The following is a 12,680-nucleotide window of genomic DNA, read 5'->3' on the forward strand; positions in this document are numbered from 1 at the left end:
AAGCCCCTTCCCGGCTCCCCCCATCCCCTGCAGCCTTACCACGCTGTCCGGCCCCGCAGCTGTCTTCCCCCTCCTCCCCTCTCCTGAACACTCTGCCCACCTGCTCCTCCCCCTCCCCTGCTTCCCGCGAATCAGATCTTCGCGGGAAGTCTGAAAAGAAGCAGGGGCAAGCGGGAGGCAGCAGCAGGTAAGCTGGGGCGGGGGGGGCGCGAGGAGGAGAGCTCCGGGGAGGCGCGGCCCTGGCCGAGTGGCTCCCTCCGGCCTGGGCCAAGCGGCGCCCGGTGGCCCCAGGGCGGCGGCGGCGGCCCCGGTTCCGGCCGAGCACCCCCAGCCCGGGCCCCAGCAGCGCCGGCCCCAGGGCAGTGGCCCCGGGCCCGGTCGAGCACCTCCAGCCCGGCCCGGGCCCCAGCACCTCCGGCCCGGCCCCAAGTCCCGCAACCCCGGCCGGAGCTCCGGCCGGAGCGCAGCCCGATTCCTGGGCTCTTTAAAGCCGGCCCTGGTCAGGGGACGGGGGGGGGGGGGTTGGATGGGTCAGGAGTTTGGGGGGGGCTGTCAGGGGGGCAGGGGTGTGGAGTGGGGTTGGGACAGTCAGGGACAGGGAGCAGGGGGGGTTAGATGGGTCTGGGGTTCTGGGGGGGCTGTCAGGGGACAGGGGTGTGGAGAGGGGTCGAGGCACGCAGGTAGCAGAGGGGGTTGGATGGGTCAGGAGTTCTGGGGGTCCTGTCAGGGGGCGGGGAGCAGTTGGATAGGGCATGGGAGTCCCCGGGGGTCTGTCTGGGGGCGGGGGTGTGAATATGGGGTGGGGTGTGGATAAGGGTCGGGGCAGTCAGGGGACAGGTAGGGTCGTAGGGGGTTCTCGGGAGGGGGCAGTCAGGGGACAAGAAGCAGGGCGGCTTAGATAGGGGGTGGGATCCTAGGGGGCAGTTAGTGGCAGGGGTCCCAGGAGGGGGCAGTCAGGGGACAAGGAGCGGGGGGGGTTGGGGGTTCTGAGGGGGGCAATCAGGGGGTGGGAAGTGGGAGGGAGTGGATGGGGGCGGGGCGGGGGCGGTGCTAGAGCGGGGCTCCCCCCCCAGTGTCCTCTTTTTTGCTTGTGGAAATATGGTAACCCTATCCAGTTCACTAATAAAACCTACTCTATTTTGAAAAGCCTCCTGGTGTCACTACAAATAACGGCAGAGGTGCGTTGGTCCCTGAAGTATATAAGACTCCTGGTCAGAGACTTTATCTCAGTTGGACTCACTGGGCAGAGCTTACGTTGTGAAACAGGAGTGCTGCAGTCCAGAGGCTGAGTCTCGGAGGCACTGAGGCTGTCTGGCCTACCCTTAAGGAAGAGCGAGACCCCCTTGGAGGTCTGGCACACTGCAGGGGTTCCTGCAAGTGTAAAGATCCTGGGGTTAATCAATAAACCAGTGAAGGAGAAAGGAATAACACTTTTAATAAAAACAAACTAAGAGCACTTCTGTGGTGAATTGCTGTGCACAGCTACTCTGTTTTCTCAACCTCAGCTTCCAGGGCACGTCTCTAAATTCCTATATTCATAATACTGTCCCTTATGAGGGAGCATCTCCAAAATATAATCTTCCACAAACATATCACTGTACCAAAGGACTGTTAAAAGCTGGGGCATGACACAGATCCTATGGGCTCTGCTGTCTGGAAGGCTGAGTTTCAAGCCCTCCACAAAAAACTAACTGAACTCCTGTAGAGTGACTCCTTGCTATGGCTCTAAGTTCCTCAATTTATCTACTTGGCTCTTCAATGGCATGCTCCTGCAGTATAGCTACATGCCAAATCCTCAGCTGGTGTAAATCAGCATAGGGAATGGGAAACTTGCCCATCACATCTCCCTCCTCAGAGGATTTGGTACTAAACAGCAGTTTCCCAAACCTCCCATCATTACTAACAGCATGTAAAACAGACTCCATCACACTATTAAGGCTAATATGTGGTCCTGGTGACTTGACAGAATCAAAAAGGTGGAGAGCAGTGTTAAAAATGGGGGTACAGATTTAGAAGTGGGTAACAAATTGCTGCAGACCAAACAAAGGAAACCATCAGACAAGCAAAGGATCAAAGAGAAATAGTTTTCTTGAGAAAATATGACACTCACCCTACCTTTTCTTATTTTTTCTGAATGTCTCTTCCTTGCTCATCTGACCTTTCCACCCACTGCAGCAAAAGGACAGTCATACAGTGCTTCCACAGCACCATGGAATTCACTAGAATTGTTCAATCCTAATTTGTTTCGTGCTATTGCTCTTTCTGTGCATTGCACTGTATGTGTTGTATGCCACTATCTAGGTTAGAAAGGATTCTGCAGGAATCTCCCAATTGGGAAACAAACACACACAAAATAGAAAAAGCAAGGTGAATGAGAAAATACAGGATTCTTATAATTCTGCTCCACTCCCACATGTAAACTTCCACTAGAAATCTGGCCCCAAACTCTAACAGTCTTCAGTTGGAAGTCTTCCATTGCTAAGCATATCTCAGACAAATAGAGCATAAACGTTTGATGACATGAGTGAGGCTCAGCAGTCTTATCTGCATAGCCTGAAAATGATCTTTGATCTTCTGCCAATTCTTAAGTTTAGGCCTCCAAATGATTGATTTTTTTAGCCATCAAACTGCACAATCAGGGAAGATATGAAACATTAGCAAATACTCTAGAATATGTCCTATGTCATGACTGCACTACTGGCCTTAGTGTCTTCAGAACCATACATCTCCCTCAGTCTTATACACTACAGAATTGGGGCATTTGTTTTTTAGTTGTACTTTGGCTACAGCATTGCAGTGGCAAATCTCGCCTGGAAAGGTACTGTTCGACCCACTCCACCCACGTGGTACAATTTTCTGACTGACAAATCAACATGTGGAACAAGTTAACTTAAGACATGGAGAAATTTATGAAGTGTAAAAAGGTAGCAAGGCCTGAAAGCACAAAAGGAGTTAGGGGTGCCCAAGTCTCTGTTTTAGGCACCCAAGTCTCAGTTTTGGGACCACTGTGATGCACAAAACTCCCACTGATCCCTGGAGCTGTCTAAACTCACTCAGAGCCTAAATCTCTGCAGTAAAAGTTCCCTAGCTGCCTAACTTTCGTCTCTGGGCATGCAAACTGCTGTCTCACTGTAGGCGCCCAACCACCTACCCTCTCGGAAGCCCCAGAGCGATTCACAAACCAGGGGAATATAGACATTCTTCCATCTAAATCACATTTAGGATCCAATCCGCTAGGCATGCTCAGAGGGCATCAAACAGATTAGGCCCCGAAGGTAACTTCACACAAAATAGCTGGAGTGGGGAAGAGGACTTTCCTTTTACCCTAACCACTGTGCTATACGTTATTCACATGGAATATGGGTTCAAGTCACCCTCAGGGGAAGAATGGATTTGAACAGGGATCTGCCACCTCTCCAGAGAGTGCTCTAACCACTGGACTATATGCTATTCTGATATGCTGCTCCCTCAATCTCCCCTGTTGAAGCTGATGCATTCTGGATAAAAAATTAGAGAGTCACTGACAAAGGGAAAATGGACCTGGTCTTCCATCTCCCACGTGAGCACTCTAACCACCAGATTTTAGAGTCAGTCAGTCTCTCTCACTCTCACACCCAAATGACTTCTTAGGAGTCTTCCTCCTCGCCTTTCCTCTCCCCTAGCTTCTTGCTAACAGCATAGGTGCTTACCGCCAAGAGAGGGTTTGCAGCTGAGAATCCCAGGAAGAGATAAGCGTCTTCCTGCAGCCCAGACTTAGGCACCTGTTGCGGGCAAGAGGGTTTAGCATGCATCCATCTCATTGGCATCTCCCATTGGCTAGTGTAGGCAGCTCCCTTCCTAGCATGCTGGTTTTTGTGAATCACAATCTCCTCATTCATTGTATAGGAGCCTAGACACCTAACTCAGGCTTTGTGAATCACAGTGATTTTCTAGGTGCCTAAAAGTTAGGCATTAGGACACTCAGCATCACCAGTCTTAACTCCTTTTGTGCATTCAGGCTCAAGTGCCTCTAAAAAGTCATGAGCACTATTTCCCCCCCAGTATAAAGTTATAAGGAGGAGCTGCAACCATTACACCCAGAATAGAAGAGAGACTGCTACCAAGCCTGAGTGATGTGCAAACTCAGGAAGAGAAGCCAGGAGCTGCAGTTGGATCTTGATCACTGTATTCACCAAGTCTGAGTAGTTTTTGCTTCAAGGGAACTACTCATGCACTTAAAATTGGGCATGTCCTTAAGTAACTTGCTGTACTAGGGCCTGTATGAAGAGAAGAAGGAACAACTGAGCCAAGGCAAAAATAAGTTTTTGCTGCTTTTCATTCCTATTACCACTATAATGCTAAGATAGCTATGAGTGGCTACACTGGATTCCTTTCTAGCTCATGGATCAACAACAAAATTATTAAGTAAACTCCAGCAGCAAACTTTATCTCAGAGTACAGATTTGTACATTGTTACTGCACATTGACTACACAATAATATTCATCAGCTGAATCAGGGTTACTGGTGGTGACGTGCAAGCTAGAAAGAGCACAACCTGATTTTCTGATACCACAGTGAATTTGAAGGGCTGGTAGCTAAGGGGGAAAGACTTTTTACCTTTAAACTGAGTAAACTGTATATGTTATCACTTGAAATACAACTATTGTGGAAATCCATAATGCCATTTTCACAGTCACTTTTTAAGGAAGAATCAAATTGTAATATATAAATAAAAGGGATCATCAATAGACAGGGATACAAAATGAGGAATAAAATGAGAAAAGACATTACAGAAAGTTAGTTTTACTTTATAAAACAGATTTATTAAATTGTTCCAATTGTCTCATCCTGCTCCAAAACAGGGGGAAAGACTCCTATAAAACCGAATCCTACCTTATTACAATTAGAAATGAATGTTAATATTTAATACCTGACATTCGTTGATTAACTATTACTTATAGGGAAATGACCCAATTAAAAAAATTCATATCTGGGCAAAGGTAGTTAATTAGTAACAACAAAACAATTTTATTATAAAACCGTTGCAATAAAAACATTTATGAGACAATTCTCTCCTTGAACACATAGCTCCCAAGATGAGATTTACACATGGCCTTTGAAGAGAATATAAATCCTCAAATTATTTTTAAAATAATGGAACTTCATGGAGCAATAACCATAATTAGAATATGTAGTAAAATTACTCTGTCACAGGTAGCTTTGAATAAAATATTACATTATACATTAAAATTTGCTATGATCTCTCAGATGTTGAAAAATGTACAAACTAAAATCAGAGAGATAGCAATTCACTTAAATTTTAAATATACAGGAAAATGTGAAAGCAAATTGCTTTCCTAGTAAATGTAAACAATGCCTTGGAGAAAAAAAAATACATTACCCATCTCTGACAGATTTTAACACACAATTTAGTGAATGACTTTTTTATGAATTTGCAGTCTTACCTTTGAGTGCTGCCTCTGTTGCGCATTATTATTTAAAATTGAGAATGGCAGCAGAAGACAGTTTGTATTGCATCTGTATTTTTAATTTTTTTTAAAAATGTAAAACTACTACTAACTAAAATCTGCTCTGTGATGCTTTTTTCCAAAACTGGAGTCTAAATAGGATTCCTTTCCAGCTCGTGCATCATCAGTAGAATTGTTAAGTAAACTGTTGGACAGGGTACAAACTTCCTAAACTAATCTATTAGAACACTACCATCTCCTATTTCAAATACTTCCCCAAGACTTATTACTGCTTTGGTACACACGTGTGCACACACACATTCAGTCAGCAACTAAGTATGGCTAGGTTGAAGGATAGTCAGGAATATCCAATATTTAATTTTAAAACGTATATATTTTCAAACAAATCGGAAAACACAAAGTTGTAAATATGGGTCCCTATCCTGTTCCCACTGAAGTGAATAATAAAACTCCATGGACGTCAGTGGTACAGGATCGGACTCACAGGCTCCAGTTCAGCAGAGCACACAAGTACATGCATAATCTTAAGCATGTGCTTAAGTGCTTTTCAGGTGCATGGCCATAGCTAGTTTATATAACTATATGGCTATATTAACATTAACCTTGTCTTACTTCTCCTCTCCTCCCTGCTTCCCCCAAATTGTTTTCTGAACTCCAATGTAAAGTTTTGCTTGAAACTGGATCATCAACTCTTTGGGGCAGGAACCAAACAACTGTACAGCATCTAACACACTGAAATCCTAACTGGGGTCTGGGGGTGATACAACAAATGAATAAAATAATAATGTAGCTGATTTCTATTTAGAACTGTAATATATCCAGGGAGCTAGACTCACCACTGGTAGACATAACTCCATACAAAGTTAATTGGAACTGAGCAACCTTATGCCAGCAATGAACATGGCCCCCCAATATTCGAGCAATAGAAAGTCCTACACAGTATTATCCGTGATCAAGTTAGATTTCTTGTTGCATTTCCTATAAATAATAAATCCCTGAACCTACAATGAGATGTGTGCAGTTAGACCCCATTCCCTGTGTAGAGTCCCACTGCAATGTATGAGGCTCTGTGCAAGTACAGAGGTGCTTTGTGCACATCTCATTGCAGGATTGATACTTTAAGTTAGAGCCCAAGATTTCTCCCATTAAAGTCTATGGGCCCTTATTTAGAGGAAATGGGGACATCTGAAAATTAATAAGATAGTTAAAAATTAGGGTTTGGAGAGTGGAGGAAAAAGAAGAGAAGAAAAAGGAGACTGCTTAAAAATGCACACTAAGCAAAAACTAAAAATATAGCTGCCACTCATGTAACAGAGGGAGTTGTATATACACCTCTACCTCGATATAACGCTGTCCTCGGGAGCCAAAAAAATCTTACCGCGTTATAGGTGAAACCGCGTTATATTGAACTTGCTTTGATCCACCGGAGTGCGCAGCCCCGCCCCCCCGGAGCACTGCTTTACCGTGTTATATCCGAATTCATGTTATATCGGGTCGCGGTATATCGAGGTAATGGTGTACTTATATTACAAAACTATGCATCTACCATTTGCTAAACACAGAAAGCTGCTGAAACCGATCAGCGTATAGAACTTCAAACTTGCATGCCAAGCACAAATGCTAACTGATTAGTTATGAAATTCAAAGAAATATAACAAGTAAAAAGATCATAGGATTACCTTGTTCCAGTCTAAAGCATAGGGAACGTTTTGCAGCTTCTATCTCAGGAGTTGGATGATCCAGAATATGTCTACACCATTGCAGAGGACTCAATGATTTGTCTTGTGGTGTGAGGGTCTTAGTAGGCGAGACATACAACCTCAATTAAAATATGCAGAAATATTAGCATGTACACAGTACATAAGCTTTATATTTTTGTATACTTGATTGACTGTGTATTAAGAATTTATGTTTCTAACACTAAAGTGATGTAATAATACAGTTTTCATAAACAGTACACATACCCCAAAGAGACAGATTTTATAATATTTTCTGTGAATATTTAATACTCACTGTAGATTAAATCATTGCAGTGCTTAATTTTGTATTTAAGAACTTCATAGTAACATCTTTTACATTCTTTCCTTCAGTGATTTACCCAATCTTGTCAGAATTGATATAATATTACAGTTTTCACAGGCAGTATCTCTCCCACATGATACAAAGACTTTATATATTATACTGTACATTACATACAGATTTGGGAAATTAAAAAAGTTTGCTGGATGATGATGATGATGATTTTTACACTCCTGGTTCCAGCCAGATGAACCAATGTGCAGAAAAAGAAGTGTAGGAGAAGCTGTTCTAATTTTGTCTGGGCTTGGAATACAATAGGCAGCTAACCACAGAGACAAGAATATTTGAGTATCTGGTCATCTCCTGGGCCCCTGGGGTAGAGTTTACGTTTCTACTGGTGTTTAAACCACCTCACGGTAGGGGGCTTGATGGTTTTCACAGCTAAATTCTCTAAGCTGGTGTCCACTGTTACTGGAGTCCTCACGGATTTTGACATGCATGTAGACATAGGTTCACCTGGGAAAGCACACATCTTCCTGGATGAACTATCATTAGCTACTGAAGACAGCTCTCAGCTTCCTCACTGGACATCATACCCTGTTTGTTTCTAAAGCACAGTGTGGTTATACAAACTCTTAAATAGAATATCAGAAGTAGGGCAAAAAGGCACAACCGGCCAGGAAGTGGAATGTGAATAGCAAATATAAAAAGGCTAAAGTCAAGACAAAGGGACTAAGTCTCAGATGATTACTAATAAGCGACAGAGCCCTTCACATTTAGGTTATTGGTGCAAAACCTGCTCAGCTCAGTAGTGAGCTATTGCTATGTAATGCCTGCTTAGTAGCCTACTGTTTGGGAGATAAATTGCGATCCGGCTCCTAATGGACAAGTGTCCTCATCACAACTGGTACCCTTGTTTGCAATCCCAGCAGAGTTCCAGGCCTGAATTGGTCGGACAATAGGGCTGACTTCCTCTCACTTAATACAATGGTTGTCTACACAATTAATCCTCAGAATTAAAAACCACGATGAGCCGCATATGTACTGAAAATAACATCTCAGCTCCATTGTTAACTTTCAGCAGTATTTTTAAAGTAAAACATGTGACTGACGAGTTCTAAATAATTTGATGTTTATGCAGAAAGATGACAACCAAGGAAAAAAGTTTTTACTTTTTTGTAACAGTATTTTTTTTTTTGAACTGCAATTTTTTAGAACAATATTACAAAAGCAGTTAGGGCCCAATATTAAAAAGTCAACAATTAGGATTGCACTGGCCTTTGGCTTTCTAGATTTGACACATTATTTAAAAAAAGATTTAACAAATCATCAAAAGATTAACAATAACCCCACAGCAGCTAACTGACAAACTACCACTAACCAGCAATGCAGGTCATTAGAGAGTCATCCCTGAAGGAAATATGTAATGCGCCTTAGTTTTATTAATTTAAACAAGTAACTGTCCTTCAGAGTTACCAAGGGCCAAATTCTGCACCTCAATACATACATTCAGTCCCCAGTGATACCATAGATAGGTAGAATTTGCCCCCAAATAGCAAGATTCTTTCCAAAGAGCAAACCAAACCTGATAAATAATCACAATTGACATTTGCACTGCAAGACTTGCAATAATACCGATCCAATACAGCCTTAAAATGTAAGCATGTACAAAACATTATTAAATGCAACTAACCAAGCAAAGTGGTCACCCCCAAATCAACTAAATGAGACCAGAGAAACAACACCCTACCACATTATCTGTCATGAGCAATGAAGTTTGAAATTATAAAACTGATTCATCCCAGTCATGTTCCCAAAACTGTCCAGCACAATCTAATCATCTGCAGAATCAACTGGTATTGATAAGTCAAGTACGATAATCACTAATAAACTAACTATCTACAATTGTTGGTGATTCCCAAGAGAAGAGCGTCAGAAATTAGGCCTGTTATCTAAAAATCTTTATAGAGATAATCACATTTTGATGAGTCTTAAGACCCTACCTATACTACCACAATAACTATGTTTAAACATGGTTCTGGCTCAACTGCATTATATCATGATATGCTCTTATCTGCATGGATTTAAAAACTATATTAGAACATGTTAAGGAAACATCATCACCTGGATAGACATCCAGGCTATTATATGGCTCTTTAGCATAATTATAACATTCTTTTTCTCACTGACATATTTTAATACAGTTGAGCTACAACCACGTTTAAATGTGGTTAGTTCTGTAGTGCAGATCCGGCCTTTCAGGTCATTTTCCGTAATATTTATTAGCACTCTTGAGGATTACTATACAAGCTGTTAAGATATACAAGTTACAAGACACTAGACAATTCTGAGTATGTTTGGTCTGACAAAGTGGGTGAGGTAATATCTTTTTCCGGACCAATTTATGTTGGTGAGAGAGAGAGAGGAAGCATCTTTGGAGCTTACACGGGGCTCTTCTTTGATATTGTCTCACCCACACTCTGTCTCTCCAATATACTGGGACCAACAGAGCTACAACAACACTGCATATCTTTGTCTATCCTTTTCCCTTCCTGGGCATAAAGAACCAGCCACAAATATTCCCCTAGTTCGATTTTATTTTCTGCTTCTTCCAGTTTATTGACACATGTTCATACATTATTCTGGAACTATGTACATATTTGAACAATATAACTGCACAACAACAATGCCCAAAAGTCCAAAGCCCTCCTATATTGCTGAGGACTGAAATTCAACTTGAGAGAGGGTAGCATTTTAAGGAGAGAATAGCCAGTATAAGGAAAACTGAAAGCATTCCTTATTTTTTAAAGAAGGCTGTAATCTCTTTCTTAGTCCTTTCTAAAATGACTGTAGTAAATCCATTTTAAAGGAAGCAACAAAAGCCTTAGTATCAAGACTAAAAACCAATATACTTACCAGTCATGTTGCTCTTCAGTAAAATCTTTTCATTATTTTTTACCCAGTTAGGTTTTAACCTAAACCAGATTTTTCACCTTAATTCTTCCTTCCTGACATCTACCACTTCATAATTGCCACATTTATGACAGTGTTAATTTAATGTCCTGAATGAATGGCTAGGGAGATCACCAAATCTTAGAAGCGCAGTCAAATGTGAGAGGTGAGCAAAGAAGATAAATGTGCTTAGTAGGAACAATAAAATTCAGTGCAAAATATTGCTCCCTGGTTTTTGGATCATTACTGAGTAGGTTACAGTAGCAGAGACAGCCTGTAGTCCTGCTCTTCCCAAGGGATATAGATAGGCTTGAAATTAGGCATGCAGAGGAGATGGAGCATAAAGGGGCTATTAGGAGATAAACTCTCGACTTGAGAAGCAGGAGACAACAGAGGTCTCAGAAACGGCCCCTTTTCATTGAGAGAATTAATCACACCAACCAGATGACACGTTTAAAAAAAGCAGATTTAAGATTCAGCAAAATAAGATCAAGTGGATTTTAGGGTTAATGCTAATCAGCGACTTGAAAGCACCAGCTGTGTAAGAATTAGGGAAGACTGGGGAGGGGGGCACTTAGCCAGGCTGCATTATTACAGGCGGGCTCTCCATGCTTAACGGGGGCGGGATCCCGTTGCTGTCCCGTCCCTCCCAAGGCCCCTGGTGCTCCCGGCGAGGGGGATTTGCCCTGGGGCACAGGAACGGCCAGTCCCGGGACTGGGGCGCTCAGACAATATCGGGGGAGGGGGGTCGTGTACCATGTGTCCTCGTCCTGGCTGCAGTCACCGTCCTCCAGGTCCAGCACCTCCACCTCGTCCAGCACCGTGGCTTCCCTCGCCGCGGGGATGCTCCCGGCCTCCTGCCCGCCTCCTCCTGCCGCGGCCAGGCCAGCCAGGGCGGGCTTGAAATAGACGAAGGGCTCCGGCGGGCCCAGGCTAGCGGTACACAGGAGAGTGGGCGCCGGGCTCGGCATGCACAGGGCCCCGGGGCTGCCGCTCGAGGCCAGCCCGGCCGCTGCGGGGGAGCCTATGGCGGGGACTGGCGGCGGGAGCAACAGCAGGTGCGGGCTGGCCGGGGCCGGGGGGGTGGCGGCCGCCGCGCGGCTCCGCAGCTGCTCGTTCTGCTTCTCCAGCTTCCGCACCAGCTCCTGCAGCTTCTTCACCTCCAGCTCGGCGCTCACCACCGAGCCCGCCCCGGGCCCGGCCGCCTGCACCTCCGCCATCGCCGGCGGCTGCAGCCAGGCAGCCTCCATCCGCCCCGCCCCGCCCCGCGGGCACCTGCTCGCCGCAAGGCTGCCGGGCTCCCTCGGCCGCTCGCCTCCTTCCCTGGTCCCGCTACTGGCGGCGGCTTTGGCTTCTCCCCTTTGCAGCTCGCGTTCAGCCTGGTCGGCGGCAGCCGCCTCAGCTTCTCTTGCGCCTCCTGTCAGCAGCGACAACACAGCCCGGGGGCTCCCCTCCCACTCTGGCACGGGAGAGGCACCCGCACAATGGGAACAAAGAGCGGCCCGGCTCCAGAGCCATTAGCCGCGGGGGGATAAAAAGCGAGCGCCTGAGGAGGAGCGGGGCTAGAGAGAGGCAGGGGAGCGGGAGCCACGCCCGGCAGCATCCTCGCCCCCAAGGCACCCACCTAGGCTTTGATGTGGTTGCAGCCACTGCCGGGGTAGGTGGGGGCTCCTCTATCCCTACCCCCTCCCTAGACAGACACACACACACACCAGACACTGACATCAGCTGTTGAATCATGGGCACAAAACAATATCGTGGGGGAGATCTGTCTCTGACCCAGCTTCTGCCTCGATTTACACTCTGTGCCCCGCCACGCCCTTGTATCTAGCCCCTGAAACTTCCACCCTCAATGGACCTGCTAGGAAGGACACCGCTTTTTTTATTGTTATTTTTTTTTAAACACGCTGAGCCTGCAGCCTTCACTCGGGCCAAACTACCTGGTAGTTTAAAATAGAATTAAACGGTTCATCCCCGCGGCCATAGGGAAGTATTAAAATCCAAGTCTTTCAAAAAATAGCCTATCTACCCAGCTGTGATAGCTACTCCCCGACTCTGATTCTGAATTGGGTGGCTCCTATGCTGGCATTTCCTTTTTTATCAAACTATATAATTAGAGTCTGGTAGCGTGGGGGTTATAATTATGCAGATTTAGCTTGGTAGGAATGAAAAAAATCACACATAGAAGCCTTTATTTTGAAATAAATGCGTTAACCAGATGTTCATTTGTCACACTATAG

General features: G+C 44.9%; 1 protein-coding gene across 2 annotated transcripts in view; it reads right to left on the reverse strand.

Moving 5' to 3' along the window:
- Positions 1-11,690, reverse strand: part of SLAIN1 (SLAIN motif family member 1) — an 80,053-nt gene extending 68,363 nt beyond the window's left edge. For both annotated transcript variants that reach the window (XM_065422553.1, XM_065422545.1), the window contains exons 1-2: positions 11,197-11,690; positions 7,149-7,288 (exon numbers count right to left, since the gene is read on the reverse strand). In XM_065422553.1, coding sequence (XP_065278625.1) covers positions 7,149-7,288; positions 11,197-11,690 — 634 coding nt within the window. The remainder of the gene's footprint in view (positions 1-7,148; positions 7,289-11,196) is intronic.
- Positions 11,691-12,680: the final 990 nt, after the last annotated feature.

This window comes from Emys orbicularis, chromosome 1 (assembly GCF_028017835.1).
Source record: "Emys orbicularis isolate rEmyOrb1 chromosome 1, rEmyOrb1.hap1, whole genome shotgun sequence".
Taxonomy (NCBI): domain Eukaryota; kingdom Metazoa; phylum Chordata; order Testudines; family Emydidae; genus Emys; species Emys orbicularis.